General features: G+C 37.0%; 1 protein-coding gene across 1 annotated transcript in view; it reads left to right on the top strand.

Moving 5' to 3' along the window:
* The window catches only part of LOC126354251 (SH3 domain-binding protein 5 homolog), a 79,460-nt gene that overhangs the window by 34,684 nt on the left and 23,502 nt on the right, over positions 1-21,274 (top strand). Inside the window, exon 7 of the mRNA XM_050003767.1 lies at positions 8,187-8,420. Coding sequence (XP_049859724.1) covers positions 8,187-8,420 — 234 coding nt within the window. The remainder of the gene's footprint in view (positions 1-8,186; positions 8,421-21,274) is intronic.

Genomic DNA, 21,274 nt, shown 5'->3' with positions numbered 1-21,274 from the left:
GGAATGAAGTAGTGAAGGCAGCAGAGGATGATGTGGGTATAAAGACGAGGGCTAGTAGAAATCCCTGGGTAACAGAAGAAATATTGAAATTAATTGATGAAAGGAGAAAATATAAAAATGCAGTAAATGAAGCAGGCAAAAAGGAATACAAACGTCTCAAAAATGAGATCGACGGGAAGTCCAAAATGACTAAGAAGGGAGGGCTAGGGGTAAAAGAGATACTGCCTACAGGAAAATTAAAGAAACCTTTGGAGAAAAGAGATCCACTTGTATGAATATCAAGAGCTCAGATGGAAACCCAGTTCTAAGCAAAGAAGGGAAACCAGAAAGGTGGAAGGAATATATAGAGGGTCTATACAAGGGCGATGTACTTGAGGACAATATTATGGAAATGGAAGAGGATGTAGATGAAGATGAAATGGAAGATCCGATACTGTGTGAAGACTTTGAGAGAGCACTGAAAGACCTGAGTCGAAACAAGGCCCAGGGAGTAGACAATATTCCATTAGAACTACTGACGGCCTTGGGAAAGCCAGTCCTGACAAAACTCTACCATCTGGTGAGCAAAATGTATGAGACAGGCGAAATACCCTCATACTACAAGAAGCATATAATAATTCCAATCCCAAAGAAATCAGGTGTTGACAGATGTGAAAATTACCGAACTATCAGTTTAATAAGCCACGGCTGCAAAATACTAACGCGAATTCTTTACAGACGAATGGAAAAACTAGTAGAAGCCAGTTTGAATTCCGTAGAAATATCGAAACATGTGAGGCAATACTGACCCTACGACTTATCTTATTAAATAGATTAAGGAAAGACAAACCTATGTTTCTAGCATTTGTAGACTTAGAGAAAGCTTTTGACAATGTTGACTGGAATGCTCTCTTTCTAATTCTAAAGGTGGCAGGGGTAAAACACAGGGAGCGAAAAGCTATTTACAATTTGTACAGAAACCAGATGGCAGTTATAAGAGTCGAGGGACATCAGAGAGAAGCAGTGGTTGGGAAGAGTGTGAGACAGGTTGTAGCCTCTCCCGATGTTATTCACTCTCTATATTGAGCAAGCAGTGAAATGAAACAAAAGAAAAATTCGGAGTAGGTATTAAATTCCATGGAGAAGAAATAAAAACTTTGAGGTTTACCTATGACATTGTAATTCTGTCAGAGACAGCAAAGGACTTGGAAGAGCAGTTGAACGGAATGTATAGTATCTTGTAAGGAGGATATAAGATGAACATCAACAAAAGCAAAACGAGGATAATGGAATGTAGTCAAATTAAATCGGGTGATGCTGAGGGAATTAGATTAGGAAATGAGACACTTAAAGTAGTGAAGGAGTTTTGCTATTTGGGGAGCAAAACAACTGATGATGGTCGAAGTAGAGAGGATATAAAATGGGAATGGCAAGGAAAGCGTTTCTAAAGAAGAGAAATTTGTTAACACCGAGTATAGATTTAAGTGTCAGGCAGACTTTTCTGAAAGTATTTGTATGGAGTGTAGCCATGTATGGAAGCGAAACATGGATGATAAATAGTTTAAACAAGAACAGAATAGAAGCTTTCGAAATGTGTTGCTACAGAAGAATGCTGAAGATTATATGGGTAGATCACATAACTAATGAGGAGATATTGAATAGAATTGGGGAGAAGAGAAATTGGTGGCACAACTTGACTAGAAGAAGGGCTTGGTTGGTAGGACATGTTCTGAGGCATCAAGGGATCACCAATTTAGTATTGGAGGGCAGCGTGGAGGGTAAAAATCGTAGAGGGAGACCAAGAGATGAATACACCAAGCAGATTCAGAAGGATGTAGGTTGCAGTAGGTACTGGGAGATGAAGAAGCTTGCACAGGATAGAGTAGCATGGAGAGCTGCATCAAACCAGTCTCAGGACTGAAGACCACAACAACAAACTGAATAAAATGGTACAAATTTTAGGCCTGTAAATCAAATTGTTTAAATAATTAATGGAAAATCTTATATAAAGATGTGAAACAAATACTAACAAAGAGATAGAGTGGCTGGCCAGTACTTACCTCAGCTCAGTACAGCCGATAGATACACAAAAAACAACCGAAAATTTAAGTTCCTAGCTTTCGGAATAAATGTTCCTTCATCAGGGAAGACCCAACAGCTGCTTCCCCTGTCCTGGTATAGGTTTATAGATGACATCTTTGTGGTCTGGACTCATTGTAAAGAAACACTCCTTAATTTCCTCCATAACCTCAACTCCTTTTCGAATCTGAATTTCACCTGGTCCTTCTCCAAAACCCAAGCCACCTTCCTGGGTGTTGACCTTCACTTTGATAGCTGCCATCCATTCCACATCAAACGCTCTCTTCCCTACAGCCTAGGTATTCGTGGCAAACGTATCTGCTCCAGTGACGAATCCCTCAACAATTACACCAATAACCTGACCAGTGCTTTCCTCTCCCACAACTATCCTACAGACCTTGTCCACAAACAGATCTCCCGAGCAATACATTCCTCCCTGTCCAACAACAATGTTCCTACCCTCAGACCACACAGAAGCATCCCCCTTGTCACCCAATATTATCCTGGCTTCGAATACATCAATAAATTAGTCCGCCAGGGATATGACTTTCTCAAGTCAACCCCTGAAATGAGATCATCCCTTGACAAAATTCTCCCCACACCACCCAGAGTTGCCTTTCGTTGCCCCACTAACCTCCATAACATCCTTGTTAAACCCTACAATATTCCCAGACTACCTTCTCTACCCAGCGGTTCCTACCCCTGTAACCGACCCCGCTGCAAAACCTGCCCCATGCATCCCCCCACAACCACCTACTCCAGTCCCGCTACTGGTAAAACATACACAATTCAAGGCAGGGCCACGTGTGAAACCACACATGTCATTTATCAGCTGACATGCCTGCACTGCACAGCCTTTTACATTGGTATGACAACAACTAAACTGGCTGAGCGCATGAACGGACACAGACGAACTGTCCGCCTAGGAGATGTCCAATACCCAGTAGCGGAGCATGCCCTCCAGCATATTTCTAGGGACCTAGGAACCTGCTACACCGTATGTGCCATTTGGCTTCTCCCACCCAACACCAGTCCCTCTGAACTGCGGAGATGGGAACTTGCACTCCAACACATCCTTTCATCCCGCCATCCCCCTGGACTGAACTTACGTTAACCAACCTCACTCCCATTTACTCTTGAGTCTTCTCCTCTTTCCCTTTCCTCTTTAGCCATTCATGCAGCTTTTCATCCTACATCTTTATACTATATACCTCTTTACTTCTGTATGCATCCTCTTTGGTTTGAAGCTGGCACAGTACCTACAGTAGAATATCTTTGGCTTCCCTCTGACAACCATGCCTCCATCCTTGCTACCCTCCCTGTTTTCCTTTCCCTGTTGCTTCATAACCTGGGTTGTGAGTAACTAAATCCATTTTCCTTTCTTCCCTTTCTTTCCCCTCTCTCCTCCCTGATGAAGGAACATTTATTCCGAAAGCTAGGAACTTAAATTTTCGGTTGTTTTTTGTGTATCTATCGGCTGTACTGAGCTGAGGTAAGTACTGGCCAGACCCTCTCTCTCTTTGTTAGTATTTGTCTCAAATCAAATAGTTTTTTTTAGATATGGTGATTTTAAGATTTAAAAACCTAACAAGAATGACATAATTTTGAAGGTTTAAAAAATTATTACTAAAAAATGAAAGATGCAAAACAACATTAATATGGGATTTTTCGTAAAAATAACTACTATCAGAGATGTACAAAAAATTATCTTAATCTGAAATGTTAAGAACCAAACCATTGGTTAAGTTCACAAGGAGTGACCAGTAGGAAGAATATATGTATGTACCTCCCTGCCCCAAAATCTCCCGACACCTTTGCTTGTTGGCATTCTAGTACCTGCACAGCCAGACAGCGCTCCTCTTTTCCCCCACCCGAACACTGCTATCCCTTCCCCTCCCCCACTCTCTCCAAATTGCTGTTACCATCCCATGTGCTAGCTGCATTCTGGCCTGAGCTGCCGGAATTGGTGGTCATGTGTGTGTGATGTGTGCTTGTATGTGTGAATGAATGGTGTGTTTCTCTTTTTTCTGACGAAGGCTGTGCCTGAAAGCTTATGTGTAAGTGTTCTTTAATTGTGCCTGTCTACAACTTAGCGTGTTATCTTTACAGTAAGTTGCAGTCTGTCTTTCCCTACATTGTTGTACATACTTTTAAACTTTGTTATGACAGTTTATTTTTTATTAGCAGATGTCGGTTGATCTGCTTCAGTTGGTAATTGTTTGTGAAAATATATTCACTTTTTAAATTAAATGGATTGTAGTAAACAGCGGGGGAGAGCCATTTACCAAATAAACAATTAGTTTTGTGTAGAGACAAAAATAGAAAGTATTGCTTTGATTTTTTTTTTCTCCAGCACATTACATGCTAGTAATTAAAAAGCTGTAAATTGATAAATTTGTTAACTCTTTATGATGCTTTGACCTACTTTGATACTATCTCTGTTGAGAAGCAGATCATCTTCTGTTTAATTTCTTCATGCTGCCTTGTACTTTCACTCAAAATTGTGTGAATATTTTCATCTGTTTAGTGATCAGACACTAAATATCACATAGACACACATGCCTACAAACACAAATGGATGGTTTTCAAGAGAAACAGATGCATGGAGGCATATGGACTTATTTTTAGTACAGGTTTTCATACTAGTTTTTTATTTGTTGGTCCATAATGTCATATTGAAAAGATTCTCTGATGTTAATCTTCTGTCAAGTGAAAATAGCAAAATCTGTTCACCAGACAGCAGCTGACATGAGCACCAACTGCTTTCTGCTAATTTAATGATACTGTGTGATACCTCTAAGATCCAATGCGTTCTCCTATTGGATGATTACCAAGTCATTCTTCCATATTCCATATGTGAATGGAATGGGAAGAAACTCAAATATATGGTATAGTGTGAAATACCTTCTGCCGTAAACTTCACTGTGGTTTGCAGAGAATGACTACAGATATAGCAACAATTTTTATATTTTGACGTATATAAACAGAATGTCATTTTACCTTCTGTGGTACTCCTGCTGCTTCTGTTGATCGGCATAGTCCTAGTGTGTACTGCTGTACCTCTGAATGACTTGAGTTGTACTGTATCCCAGTATTCATACGTTCATATATGAAAAACAGTTTTTACAGATATTAAGCTAAACATAAAATAAGTTTTCATCCAAACTTGTCTCAGTGATTATAACATCTTTTAGAATTTACTATCCATTTTCACATACAAATTAAGAACTCTATTGTAACTTACTCAGACAAAAACTTCAAGCTTCACAGTCATGTTATTACTTAAGTTACAGAACTTGAAAAATGCAAATTAACTTCACAATGATAAAACTTTTGAAGTATAAACTGTCCTATGATTAAAACAAAAACAATTTGTCAGTTATTTGACTACTATTTATGAACTTATTCATCATTTTCTTTTTCCACACATAGACCCTGATCCTGAATGTTCATTTTAAAAACCATGTATTAGCAACTGACTGTCGCTCACCAGTCCTGGTGAGAGAGAGAGCAGCTGTTTATAAGTGGTTTTTAAAATGTGTCTGTATCAAGTCACATTATATATATATCCTATTCCTTATGTCTGATTATTAGATTGAATTATATGTAACTCCATATTTAGTACTGAATATGTTTTCGAAATATCATTCTAATTGGCATTTATCCCTATCAGCATTCAAAACTCCATGTTTCTGGTTTAATTAGCGTGGAAATTATTAGGGATGGATTTCTCGAGCATAAAGCTCATCTGTGGGTTATGTAGAAAATTCTCTAGCCTTATCTGAAAAGTAGGGAGTAACTCCTTGTAATTGTTGGGTTTTAAAAATTTCTATAACAACTAGAAAATTTGAGTTTTGTAATTGGTGATCTTTTCTCAACAATGATAATTTTGCTGTGCGCCTTGTGAATTTTGGCATTTTTTTTATGTGAAAAGCTTTAGACTAAAATTAGTACAAATTACTCTTTATCAAAAATTAAATAATGAACTTATTGCAGTTGGTAACTAGAAATTACAATATAAAGCTTCTAATTGCCTTATAAAACAGAAAGACTTTAGTACTTGTTTGGGTTTGAAGAGATCTTTTAAGGACAAAGTAAGAATTTTACATATTGTTTGACACTGAAGATGGCAGTGGATTGAGAGGAGAAAAGTAATTTTATACACTAATGTTCAGAAAAAAATAGAACACATTGAATGACTAGAGATAGGGCGTTTAATGCTCACAGGTCATGTATTAGTATGTTCTGCAGAAATGATTAACATTTCAGTCACCTCTGTTCAGCATGTGTCCTGTTGCCTAGATAACTTGTTCCATGCATAATGGCATAGGTGCATATAAGGTGTGCATGGATGTGAATGCCATCCTGTGGCATAGCTATTCACGCTGCATTCAACTGGTTCCAAAGTTCGTCCCTGATGGATGGCTTTATCATAGCACTGCACCTGTCGTTTCACCGTATCCCACACATTTCTGATTTCCAGCAAGTCTGGTGATCTGGTCGTCAGGGCAAAAATCTGACATCCTGTGACACCAAGAAGGCATGTGTCCATGCAGCAACTTATGATAGTGCATAATCTTGCTGAAAATGGCATCTGGGGCATTTTGCAGAAAGGGTATGGCTACGGGTTGCAGGATGTCATTCACATAGGTCACACTGGTCACAGTGCCCTGAACATGAACCAACTGCGATTTGTGGTTGTACCCAGTAGCACCCCACACCTTAAGGACTGAAGATGGCACTGTATATTGTGTGCAAATACAGTCACTGTAATGCTGCCCCCCTATCTGTGGCGAACCGAAATGTGGCCATAATTTTCAAACAAACAATCTGAATTCATCCAAAAACACTATGAGATCTTTTCCTGTCCTCAGTGATGTCATTCCTTACAACATTGCTGTCTAGCAGGTTTCTGCACATTTGTCAAAAGTATGTGAAGAAATGGACGAGACACACATAACCTATTCCATAATAAATGGCAATGGACTGTTACCACTGATAGTGTACAATGTGTTACACTGTTGCACCAGAGCCAAGGGCTTATGAGGTGTCGATCTTGTTAGGTTGGGGAGGGGGGGGGGGGCAATCAGACCCATCTCATTATGTTCTGTGGCCTTCCGTGAACCATTCTGCACACACCCATTGCACACTTCGTTCCACAAAAGCAGCAATTACTTGGATGGATGCATCACAGTCTCTCATGCCAATAATGTGTCCTCTTTCAAACTTGCTGATCTGACAGTACAGTTCACACATACATCTGCTCAAGTCACGCTGATCCATTACCTTCGGTTTACAGTGACAAGAGAGCTGCAGACACGTTTCATCAGTAGGTGGTGTTGCCATCCTGGCATGTTATAGCATCGAAAATTCATGCTGCAATGCTCAAACTATCTGGTAGCATCCCCCAGAGACTTTCAAACAGCATATTCCCTGGGAAAACATGTGAAAACACATCAGCTAATAGTATTTCAACAGGGTAAAATTAACAATTACGTCAGTTTTGTTTCTTTGGCCTTCTTATGAAAAGGTGACTATGTTTGTAAGGATGTTAGGTTGAGACTGAATTGGAAATGTAATTAGTTTGTGCATAATGTGTTCAGGAATGTTTTCTCTTCATTACTCTCACTGAAGGTGTTATCATTCTAATGGTAAAGGAAGCCAGTGGTGTAAGAGAGTGAGATGATATTACACACACACACACACACACACACAGCAAATGGTTTTTACCTACCTATGTTTATTTACAGTGTGGCCTAGTAAATGCCAGACTAGGGTTCCAAAGATCCTAGGTTCAATTCTCAGGTGATCCTAGGATTATATTCTTTCACTTACTGTTGGTTTCATCTCTTGCAATGGCTTATTAATGTGAAAAATGCCAAATTGAACCATATTCAGTAGTTAACATTAATCTGTAGATCCTTCTATATCTGGTTGAGTAATTCATTGTAAATGTTAGTGAAAGATAAGGGTGCACCACCCCCAATAGGATCATGCCCAATAAAGCACTGTGATGTTCAAAGCAACTTTTCAGTTGATAACAGCTTTATCTTTTCATGAATATTTACAGTAGATATTTGTATACTTCTCCTATGAAAGTAATTTAAAAAAATTCATTCACTTTGTAGGTGGCTGCAGCAAAGCAGTCTTATGCAGACACATTACGCAACTTGGAACGCATCTCAGAGGAAATCCACTGCAAGAGAGCAGGCACTGCGCTTGGCTTACGTGAACCTGGTGTTGGTGCTGAGTTAGTACCATTGCCAGGGTATGAAGTAGAATTGGACCGCTGCGACCGTCGTTCTGTTGGCAGTATTTCTGCTGGTGATGATAGTGAGCCACTTGATGAACAGGAATATGAGGTGAGTCACGTAAAGAAATGTAATGCTTACAAGCCTCATAAATGGTATGTTGTAGGGAATGTCCAGTCATTCTGCCTCATTGTAATTTTGTGATTTTCTCCCATGAATTTTGCTTTTGATAAGATTAATATTTGACGTTTATCCTATGCAGGTATGCTCTGTGTGTTCTGCTTATCCGCTGTTATATGTGAGTACACCAAGTGATTGTGTACAACCACTGAAACAAATTGAATTTTATTAGATAGTGTAGGATTACATTATATACAGCAGTTGTACATGTTATGTAAGTCATGTCAGCATATCAAAAACAGAAATTAGTGTCATGTAGGTTTTGGGGTCAAATTCTTAGTAACTTGATACACAAGGACTGAGATCCTTTTTCAATTATTGCCAGTATGTTTGAGATCTCATTCTTCCTCTGTGTGTTTTGCATTGTGTGCACTAATAGTAGTAATCCACTCTTAACTATATTTTGTTATATACAGGATGTTAGGAAAAGGTATTCCATGGACCAAAACATGACAACAACTTCCAGTAAACATGGGCTCTAAAATGCATTCCTTAAGAGCTATGAGCACTTGTTCTTTGATACTATGAAACCAATCTCTTCTGCTGAACAAGTGCTCGGAGATGTTGAGGTATGCATTTTAGAGCCCATGTCTACTGGACAATGTTTTTTCGTTTTAGTCCTTACTAACACCTCTCAAACTAGGGAACATTTATTTTTAACAACACATGCAAAGTGTCCCACCTAAATTTTTCACCGACAATATCTGTGGACTGAGGTCCAGCGTCCGTGCTGGGAATCGCTGATTGGGACTGCCCCGTCCAATCAATCGATGTGGGAATTGTTGGTTTAATGCCTGTTGTGTCACCACGATATTATGTCGCATCCATCGTGTTGATACCATATTATTTGACACCAATGAAGGGGTAGGTTTTCTATCAGTGTAGGTAAGGTACATCTCAGGAACCACTCATATTGTTACCTGCCAAGAGTACCATGAACGAAATAAGGGCCAATGACATGGTATCCTACAATACCACACCATACATGGACACTCCACTGATGTTGATGTTCAGACCGGCAAATCCAGTGGGGGTTTTCTGGTGACCAGTAGTGCATATTCCAATGGTTTGTTAACATGGCCTCATTGATTAACAGCACCCTTCACATAAAGTCTTGGCCTTGCTGCAGAACCCATTACAATATTCCAGGTGATTGTGAATTTTGTTTCCACAGAGGCCTCAATGAGATGTCATTTGGTATGAGTGGTATCTATGACTGTGCAGAATATGCATCATGCTTGTTCAAAGGATTCCCATACACCTCTTTATTTCACGAGTACTTGCATGAGGGTTTATTGCAGTGGCTGCCAGGACAGCTACCTCTGCTCCAGATCCGCATTCGTGGAGACAACCACTCTGTCATGCAAAGTCTTCTAACAATATTCATATTCATGAAGGTAGTATGTGTCGGATGACGTCTGTTACGGTACCGCTGGGCACACACCTGTGCCACACTTGTGCTGTTTTGATGACATTTCCGTACAGTAATATCATGTCAGGAATTCCCTAATTTGTGTATACCATGTCGAATGCCTAGAACAGATGGACAGCTTTTGTGACAGGAATCCTTATTATTACTTTAGGGTGACATGATAACAGTGAAAGTAAGGATACGAACATCAATCACATTGTGATTACGAGTGACTAGCGGGTCACACTTGCATCACGGGAAGTGCAGTAGTGGCACGTTCTGTTCATTTCATGTGTCAACTTCGCATTCCTATTTCTCAGGATTAATTCACATATTGCAATGCAACCAATGTCTTTATTATTGTGATTTTTCTTGTTATTGATTGCGAATGGAATAATATTGGGTGTCCATTTAAAAAAATCATAAGTTTGTGTTGAAACCAATATTTGCACGCAGTTTAGAATGACTCACTCTATTTAGTTGTGTGAGACGCAGTCGCACATTCATACCCATGAAAGCCGTTTCTCAGTATCAGTTGTGGTTACACATATATTGGTAGTGAAAAGTTTAGGTGAGACACCCTGTAAATTATTGTCTTCTGTGTCGCAAAAGATGTATAGAATGGATTACAAATTCTGTTGTACATACCAACGACACAGAGGTAGACTGAGACACAAAGCATATCTCACCGACTGACATTCCTTGAACAAATGACCTACCCTTGAATCAGTAGACGATTATGTGAAAATCATAGTTTAAACTTCATGGTTTCTTCAGTTTAAGAGAATTGATGTATTCTGTTCAAATAACAGCCGATATTATACATAATAAACTGTGCATGGTAAGCACATTTTGTCTTTGGAGAATGTTGCAGGTATAACATAACATTAAAAAAATTTAGCTATTGGATTGTTGTAACAGTACCCTTGCAATGTTTTATTTAGCAAGATTCTTCTAACAAAGACAAATGAGTCAGAATTCTTAGTTGTGGAGGTCTTGTGTGTTTTTTTATCTTATTTTCTGTTTCTCATTTTTATTTATTTATTCATTTTGTAATCTTTTCTTTGAACCTTTATTCCTTAGCTTGTTACTAGATGAAGTAAACAATCATAACTGTGGTTTTGCTGCAGCTTTTTTCAGTGTGAGCACTTTTTAACATGGTTTTTTTCTGCACCTTACATTCTTTCATTGCACTTTCTATGTGTGCTGTGAATGTTTAGGTTTTAGTTTGAGACTGTCCTATGACATATGGTCAAAAGTTTGCCTAGCATTTTGGTATTTGAAAAATTGTAAGTCGGAGAGATTTGCCTGATGAACCCCAAGTGGATTGTTATGTGGAAGACTTAAACCAAAAATTTATGCTATCTTGTCAAAGATAAATATTTTTTGTCATTGCTAATGAACTGCAAATATCACTACTCTTTCGTCATTTACAATTTTTTTGTAGAATATTATAAAGTACCCAATTATCCCCTGAGTTGCTTTCCAGTTTAGTATCTTTCATCTTGACCATATCTTCAAAGATATAATCCATTCGTCATAAGGATAAACCTGATGGAAACATTGCACTATGTATTCTTCTGCGTTTGCTGGAACATCATTGGATTACTGTTTCACTTGGGACTGCAGCCAAGCTGCCTAGAGTACTGTCAAGTATGATGATAAGGGTACATTTTGTGCTGTGCATTACATGCACATCGACTTAGCGACAATACAACAACTTTACCAGCACATTGAACTTGGACAGCACTGGCTGCTGAGCTGGTACAGCTAGCCTGCAGTGATGTGGCCAGCTGCAGTTCACATGTAAAAAGAGATGATCAGAGGAGCAATACAGCTTCAAAAGTCATTTAATTTTTGAGCAGAATGAAATAATACACGGCAAATCTCCCTCAATAAGCTCCTTAGATGCTAGATGAAAACTGCTACACTGTATCATATTTAGCTAAAATACTAATAAAAACAAAGATGATGAAAATTCCTGACTTAACCGCAGGGTAATTTTTCTGCATAGCTGTGTGTAACGTTAGAGAGTATTGAAGGATTTCACCATATAGTTAAATATTGAAGCTATTAAAGGTATTACTTACAGTCAGTCGTCTTGTAATCTCTTAGCTCCGTCCTTATCAGAATTCGAGAAATACATTTCAGTTTTGGAAGTGTCACCTGCCACGTTGATAACGAGACAGTCAACAACAGAATCCACGAAGCCAACCAGGTGCAGTGTTTTCTCTTCTTCTTTTATGACGAGGCGTTCTACGTCCCACCAGTGTTCGGCAGTGACATGTGAAAATGCTGCGTGCTTTAGTTCCAATATGTCTGGCAGCTTAACAGTCTTGTTACTTCTCGGGCCAAATCCCCCCAGCTTTGCTCCAGATCAGTTCTGTTGGGTTCATATTGTAATGGTACAGTAGCAAATGTAAACATACAGCATTTGTATGCTGTGAAAATGATTGTTTTTCATGTTTCTACGCACTTATCTACCTCTGTGGCATAAAACGGTGGACATGGTCCAAATAAAGAGGATTTGGTTTTTCATTTGTGCCTTAAAAAATTAGAATGTTATTCTTTCTTGATTTAAACAACCTTTATGAACAGTCATTCATAAAACAATGATGATTAAGAATTTGTATTTTAAATGGAAACAGGTGTTTCGCGTCCAATGTGTAATGAGAAACAAGACGTGCATTATTCATAAAAAATGATGATGAGTTTTATAATTAAGAGATGTAGGTATTTCAAATTGAATGAGAAAAGAAAATGATACTGGGGAAATTTAAACCAACACACGAATATCCACAATTTGTTCACATTCCATTACTTTATGAACTGCGCTACATGTTTAATGTGGGTTCGTTTATAGACTGCATTATATACAACGCTGAGAAAATTTCAAAGCCGATTATCTCCATCAGTTTATGAAAAACGTTAAGAACAAACTATTTCTCAGCACTTTTAAACACGTGTTTCACTACAGAACAGAAAGCAGCCTCAGCCATTTTCATAATGTGTATTAACAGCGCGACAATCAGAGCACGACACTGCTGAGGCTGTGACTGTACATGACTTTTGAAATAAAAGCTACGTAGCTAAAGCGTGATTAAGAAAAACATTGATGGCTATTAATACATTTGAATATCTTGAAGTTTCATTTAACATAACTTAGTAATAAGATATTTAATATGTAAGTAGGACCTACTTCCAAGAGCATAACAATACCAGTGTACATGTGCTAAGGCTTCTGATGAACAGATTATAGCACACCTTGCCTCTAGACACTTTGAATAACTTCCTATGCCATTGAGGTTAGACATACTTTTTAGCTTAATCTGAAATGTTCATATGTCACTGCTGGAGCTCATCAGCCTCATTAGACACCCAGTTTGGCAGTGTTGTCTCCTCATTGGTCTCCACACCTTCTAACTCAACTTCATCTCTAGAAAAAGAGGTAAAACATTTGTGAATATTCTCATCTTTCTGCAATATATTTCCATTGTAAAGTTCACTGTTCACTTGTTAGTTGTTGATGCAACAAATGTATAAAAGCTGCCATAACACCTTTTGCCCAAATGCTTTGACATTCGATGTATATTGAAGAAAGAAATGTAATTTGATAATGCAAGGCTCTATTTTCATACCATCATGAGCAGCAAACCAAAAAATAAATAAAAGAATGAAATAACTTATGCAAGAGGAAACTGATAACACTAATAAAAACTCTGAGTAAATCAGTCACTAAAATCTAATGACACAATAAAGTATGCCTGTATCTGTTATTTCTGTGAATAAATTTCAGGAATTAGGAAAATTTTTCACAAAGCAGACTACTCAAGTACTTCAATGCTAACCATGACCAGTGCTAATTGCATACTAGATATCTGTCTCATTACCACACCACAAGCTAAAGCAGTAGCAGTTTTACATTTTCATACGTCAGTTTCAGGCTATAAGTGATAAGGTTTGCTGATGGCACTTCTATGCTCAGTGAAGGTGAAAAAGAATTACAAGATCTGTTGAATGGAATGAATAGTCTTAAGAGTGCAGAATATGGATTGAGAGAAAGAGAAGAGAGACTAAACTAATGAGGAGTAGCAGAAATGAGACTAGCAAGAAACTTAATGTCAAAATTGGTGGTCATAAAGTAGACAAAGTAAAGGAATTCTATTACCTTGGAAGCAAAATAACCTGTGGTGGCTGTAGCAAAGAGGACATAAAAAGCAGACCATCACAGTCAAAGAGGGTATTCCTGGCCAAAAGAAGTCATTTGGTACCAAGCGTAGGTCTTAATTTGAAGAAGAACCTTCTGAGAATATAGGTTTGGAGCACAGCATTGTATGGTGGTGATATGTGGACTTTTGGAAAATCGGATCAGATGGAAACTGAAGTGTTTGAGATGTGGTGCTAGAGAGGAATGTTGAAAATTAGGTGGGCTGACTGAGGAGACTCCTGCCAGACTTGGCAAAGAAAGGGACATATGGGAAACAGTGACCAAAAGGAGGGACAAGTACTGAGAACATATTACTAAATCAGGGAATAATTTTCGTATTACTTAGGAAGCTGTGGAGAAAGACAGAGATTGGAATATATTCAACAAATAATTGAGGATATAGAGTGCTAGTCAGAAGTAAAGAGGTTGGCACAGAAGAAGAATTTATTGCAGGCCACATCATAGCAGTCAGTAGACTGTTGATTCAAGAAAAGTATCACACAAAGTGGTAAGTGTAGCTTGTGCAACTTGTTACGCTCTAGTTTGATTTTTCTTTCTTGTATGTATCCAAGACATTGAAATTCTATATGCGCACTGGCAGACAACAGAATTGTTAAACAGTTTAGTAGTGATTGTATTTAGGGTGATGTATTTTTTCTTAGGTTGTAGCATTTGTAACATTTCTGTTTCAGTTGATTAAAAGTGCCAATGAAATCGTGTTTAGTAGCATATGACAAAGTGCATAGCATACCAAGAATAAGGAACTACAATCTGGCAACAGAACATTGAGGCAGCAGTCATTTGGTTTAGTATTCTCATACACAAACTACTATCCCATTATGAAATCATATCTGGAGAATTATATTGGAAAGTCTCATCCTGGTGATGAGAATATTTCACCATCCGTATGAAGAAAATGTTCACAATTCAGACAAGTAGTGGTTGACGACCTAATGTATTTGACTCTGGATGAAACAACTGATGGGTGGAGCAGATATATTTAATATTTTGGTGTGACCCCCAAATGGAGAGAAAAATTGAAACCCATGGAAGCTTTCTTGAGAAAACAGACATGCCAAAGTTTCGGCAATAGATTAGAATATCCTTGAGTACAGTTAGCGCCTAAAGATCAAGCATATAATGTGTTCCAATTTCAGATCTATGTGACCTGTGTCATGCATGCTGTTCATAGGGTTTATGAGGTGAAGAAAAATACTCATATGGGAATGAATTTCCATTAAGAAACACTTGACCAAAAACTCCTGTCAGTATACAAAAGTACAATAGGACCTTGATAATCCGGCATGCTCAGAGATCTGTCGGTGCCGGATTATCAAGGTCACTTTCCAAAATCTGGTTTAAAAAAGGGATGTACATAAAACCTGTTGTAATGCACAAAAACAAGTAACTGTAATTTAGTAAACACAACAGGAGAGATTTCAGTGTAAAATAATTAAAAGTATGCATCACTTTTCTGTATAAACAATATTAAATTAAAAGTTGAATACTGTATGCTCTGTTAAATCAGTTTAAGGCTCAATGTTTAGAAAAGTTCAGTATACGTAAATATGGTATACATAATTATGAATGGCATGGCAGATTGTATGAAGCCACTCTTTCAAGAATGAAAGATCTTCATCTCTGGACAGCTCTAATTCCATGTGAAAAATTTGGGCTTTTCAATTAACATAGGCCCCCATTATTTGCTTTCCCTCTGCTCTCCTGGCACTGAACTAATTTTACAAAACTTAATCTATACTGGACTATCAGGTGAGCTGGATTATCACTGTCTTACTGTACACACAAACAATACAACTTCTGTTAAAAGCTTCCCCCATCATTACTAGACAGGGTACTGATTGAAAGTTGCAGTTTTTACCTTTGTGCATATTTTTAGATGCTTTCCCAGATTATTCTTCAGCTGGAAATAAGGCTAAAAAAACTGTAAGGTGAATAAGATCTGCAAGAAGAACTTCGTTGAACAAGGAATGTCTTTCCGGAGAACAACCGTGAGGAAACTGGAGTGTGTTGAGGAAGAAACAGTGACAGGTGTTGAAAGATGCACTGTAAAGTACCGAAAAATAGAACCTTGAGCAACAAAAGTTAATGTAAAACCCTGATGTGTAGAATGGGGCAACAAATGTGAATATTGATTATCATTTAAAAACAAAATGTCCACCTTTCATGTCTGTGATGTAGAAAAGTATCTCTTTTATTTTGTTCTTGACAAAATAACAACTTTTAATCGGTGTGTGAGGCATATTGGTGAGTAAGCATATAAATTATGTCACAGTATCTGGCCTTCCTGAGAAATCTGCTTTAAAGAGGAAAATAATGATCTGTAACTATTGACATTTTTTTGGCAAGAACTTGTCAACAAGAAGAGTGAATATGTAGTATTGAAAGCCCTCATTTCACTATTGAAATAGCTTTGATTTTATTTACCTCACAGATCTGTGAAGCACTTATGTAATGAGATCATCTAAAGATGAACAGTACTGTCATATTTAGGCACTCACTTATCTCATTACAATGTAGTTACTTGAGTATTCCATAACTTCAAAGTTGCAGAGCAATATTTGGTAATACTGAAATTAAAACAGTCCAAGACCCTTTTTACTTATACTGGATGGCCGTGTTAGGTTAAATAACCATAATCATTTTCAGACCAAAATGCTTATGGTTAGGAGGCAGTGTTGGCAAAAAATAATGAAGTAATGCTACTACATATCAATTAGTAATATAAATAATTGTCTGTATAATGGATACAATGTCTTCTTTGTCTAGCACATTGATCATCATCTAGCACTTTGTGACACTTGCCTACTGTGTGACTGTCCTTGACCTGAAGAGAAGCTGTCTGGAATAACATTTTTAGACACATTCTGTGCCTTCCTGATTTTATTTTGAGGTTGTGAGAGGTTTACAGTCAAGTAAGCTTTTAACAGTACATTAAATCTGAGGAAAAAAAGTTGATTCTGATGAGAGTTTCACAATTTGAATGCATCAAGTCATGTGATTTTAAATGTACACTGTGATTGTTTAATCTCCCTGTACACTTGATCATTCCTTTGCATTATTATGTGAAATATGCAAAGTGAATATAATTTTCTTTTGATTATTTCTTTGTGGTGTGGCAGTTTTCACAGAAGTAAGATAGGCCCACCAAACTGAATGCATTGCATCATGTGGTTTTTAATGAAACATATCCTGTCATTGGTATCTACCAGTGTGTGCCACTAATAATCAGTCCAGTGAAGTTGTTTCTGCACGCACTCTGTTGTTCTCTGAAATTGCATTGAAGGGGTCAACAGAATCCTCGCCCACAAGAACATGTTTGAGTTATTGCATGTTGTATCCCATCAGTCAGGAAGACTTAAAAATTGGACTAATAAAAAATGAGAAAGTTTAAGATGATGATTTTAGTGCTTCAGGTGTTTTACAGGGTCACCTTTCACATGAATACATTGCACAGAATGTTAATACAACTGTGTGAAACTGTGTGAAAAGGGTCAATCCAAATGAAGTTGTCCAATAAAAATTAAGTTGTTTGCTTGACCATTTTTAAATATTTTAATTTTTTATATGTGATTACCTTATAACTGAGAAGTTCAAAACAGTTTTTAAAAAAAATTTACATTTCACCTTTACTGAATGGCGGCCATTTTCGTTTGTAAGCGCACAACGATGTTTCAGTTTAGAGACATTAGCAAAAATATGACTATCTCTGCACTGGATTAAGTTACAACATTGAATTGACATATTTGTTTTTAGAAAAGTGTCCTCTACAACATTGTCTATTACACAAAATACCCTAAATTCAAAAAAACCAGTCAAAATGACCTCCAAAGTTTGGTACACAAATTTTCAACAATCCACTTGTTAGGCCCAAAAATAACAAACAAGGAGTGATTTAAGAATGTCTATTTTTTCCCTATAGTTAGATATCATACACTATTAGCCTCATATACAGCTTACAATGTTTCCTTAATTTCTTATTAATTTTTGAAATGTTAAAATTTTCATTTTTTGTAAAGTTTGGGGTTAGTTATCTCAGGTGGGACTGAATATAAAAATATAATTTTTTGCAATATAAAAATATAATTTTTTGCAGTTTGTACACCTATATGATAGCAACATACTGTAAAAAGTTTTGATATCTGACTGTGAACAAAGATATGAATTTTTGGAAATGAGGAGATAATACACATTACTCTACAGCTGATCTTATGTCGGTTGCCTATTCATGTGTGATATTGGTGAGATATAATCAGTTATTATTGAAGTAAGGTACTGAGCTAAATACAAAAAGTGGAAACATCACTTAAATTAAAATTTATATTATTTTGGCATACTTAAATCCTTCGAGATACGACGGTTCCTAAACCTGGTGGTGAATGTTAAGAACACTTATTTCTTCAGGCAGCTTCTGTGATATAGAATAAGACCTCCCAGTTACTATAGTAAGTTCCCAAACTTTGCCACTAGTAGTTTCTTGAATGATGTTCTTGGGCCAGTAGGATGGTAAAAATACACAAAAACATCATTGTTTTCCAAACTTATATTTTTCATCCTCTGCAAGCCACCACTGCCCATCATACACAGATGCCACTATGTCATTCAGTGTTAAAGACAGAAATGTAATTTTACTGGCACAATGATCCTCATAAATTTCGGTTTGTGATCTTAAATAGCGTTGAACTAAGTTTTTTGCAATGCCAAGGAATTTGTGGAAATGCTTTGTTCCTTTTAGTGCTGTACAGTTTTCAAATCTGGTTTGAAGTGTTGTTTTCATATGCAGAACCACTTCTTCTTTCTTGATCAGAAAATAGGCAATGCCTTTTAATATTATCCTTGAAAAGACATTCATGTCCTGTACTGTGAGAATTTGGTCTGTGGTTTGTCTTTGTAGGCTGGCTATACTTACTTCACATTTAGTTGTACCTCCTACTCCATCACAGGCATTCTTACCATGGCAAGATGCAAAAAAGTGTCATTCAGCCTCCACCCCAAAGTCTACTCTGTGGTTGCACAGATTTGAAAAATCCTTTTTGTTCTTATACTGACTACCACTTCCATCTGAAAAGTATATCAGTGTCTCAACCTTGGAAAAATTTTCTTTTATGTAACTTTTGAAGCACATGTACAGCCAAAGTGTTGTGCTCCAAGTAGTCACTTAAAATGTAAATTGAAGAACTGCTAACCTCATCTTTCTCATTTTTAAAGTCAAGAATAGATGGATGCACTGTTGCCTGGTCATTGACCCAGTGGTACCCTTGTATTGCATCCTGAATCACAAATGTAAAATTTTCTGCAAAATCAGCTAGCACCTTGCTTTCAGTTTCATGAAGTTGTGCTTCTTTTGTCCTTCAAAACTCACTTTGGATTTTAGTAATATAGTGATGACTTTAGAGTTTTTGTAAGTTATCAATTAAGATTCCAAGTGTTTTTCCTGATATTTAACCACTGTTATCATTTCTGCACTGTCAGTTGTGACCCACTGTTTGAAGATAATACTTTCTGGCATTTCCTCATCATATTCGAGAAACAATTCAATAATGGTTTCCTTACCAGGGCATTTATTACACAAACTCATCATGCAGTCATAACTGTTTGTGTCACAGACCATTAATTCCAGTAACTCTTTGTAGTTAAGATCACTGAGTTTTGCACCTGCAATCATCAGTTTGACATTTTGATGATCTAAACAAACATATACAGTGTCCCTGAGGATCCAGCCAAAATACATCACTTCGGGTGGAGGTCACAAAATTTTGACCTTTCAATTTTGCATTCAGGATGAGAATTTTTGAAAGCTACATAAAGTTCATTTAAATTTGACAGCACTAGTCATTTCTGCTTTGTTATTTTAACCCCATTTATAACAACTCTTTTGCTATCTTTGCAACCTGGGCACATTCTGCTGTTTTCATAATCTTAAAAAAAAAAAAAAAAAAAAAAAAAAAAAAAAAAAAAAAAAAAAAAACTACTGGATCTTTGTTATTGTTTCTTCACTTATACCTACTCCATTCTTCTTGCCTACCTAGAAGAATGCCTTGCTCTTTCACCAATTTTCAGGTTAGTTTAACCAAACGATGAGAAACATTGAATTTGACCATGAGTCGGGGAGAAAACGTAAAATTTCAACTTCTTCCCTCGTTAGATGTCACTGAACATTTAATTTTTAATTTCTCTATTAAGCTCAAATATTCAGTGTCAGATGATGCTGGTGGTAGGTTTTCTTCTTCTTCAGAAATAATGTTGGTATCTGTATTATTGAAGTATGATTCCAAGTCTTTTTCTAATTTTGTCTGAAATTTGTTGTACCTTATTTTCAATAGCTGCTTTTCTTTTGCTGCTGCTTGATTTGATTATTTTCGAAGGAGATACGTCTAACTTAGAACAAGCAAAATCCAATATACTAACATCTTCCTCATTAGGAATATAAATGTCATTATCCTGGTTCTGGATTCACAACAAATATTTTTGAGTAACAATTTGTGCACAGGGAATTTCCAAGAATCACGTTACATTTCACTTGGGTAGCTGTTTCTCTCTCACATACCAAGGACAAATGTTCAAGTTTTGTTTCCCTCAAACCTTTAGTAATAGGTTTTTTTACGAACTTTAAGTGGATCACAGCACTTTCTTCCAAAAATGTGGTTGTACTTCAGAGTATATTTCTTTTCATGATACTCATACACTGATGTTACAAAGAACTTACTCGAAATTTAAACAAAGTTTGTCTAACTTCATCAAAGTCATTGACATTTTTCAAGTTTTTTGAAACTGTACTGTAAACTGTTTTATGACACACTACTCTTACTATCTGTCCAACAGAGCACTGTTCGTCCATTTTATTGCATTCCAGTTGAACACTCAAAATTATTACAAATTACACACAGAACAAAGCACATAACACAGTCTGTACCCTCAATGAAGTATGTACATCCACTCTTAACAGAGGTTTCAGAACAGACTGATTACAACAATGTCAAACCCAGCAATAATGTATTTCTTCATTGACAATAAACCTAAATGTAAATGGGAATTTTTATTGCCATAGAACAAAAGCAAAAGCTCCTATTGCTTAATATTGCATTATTAAAAATAAACAAAACTAATATTGGGTGATAGTGGTAACTAAATATACGTCACAATTAAATT

Source organism: Schistocerca gregaria, chromosome 3, assembly GCF_023897955.1.
Source record: "Schistocerca gregaria isolate iqSchGreg1 chromosome 3, iqSchGreg1.2, whole genome shotgun sequence".
Lineage (NCBI taxonomy): Eukaryota > Metazoa > Arthropoda > Insecta > Orthoptera > Acrididae > Schistocerca > Schistocerca gregaria.
The sequence above is the reverse complement of the archived record's forward strand: the minus strand, read 5'-3'. Positions and strand labels throughout refer to the sequence as shown.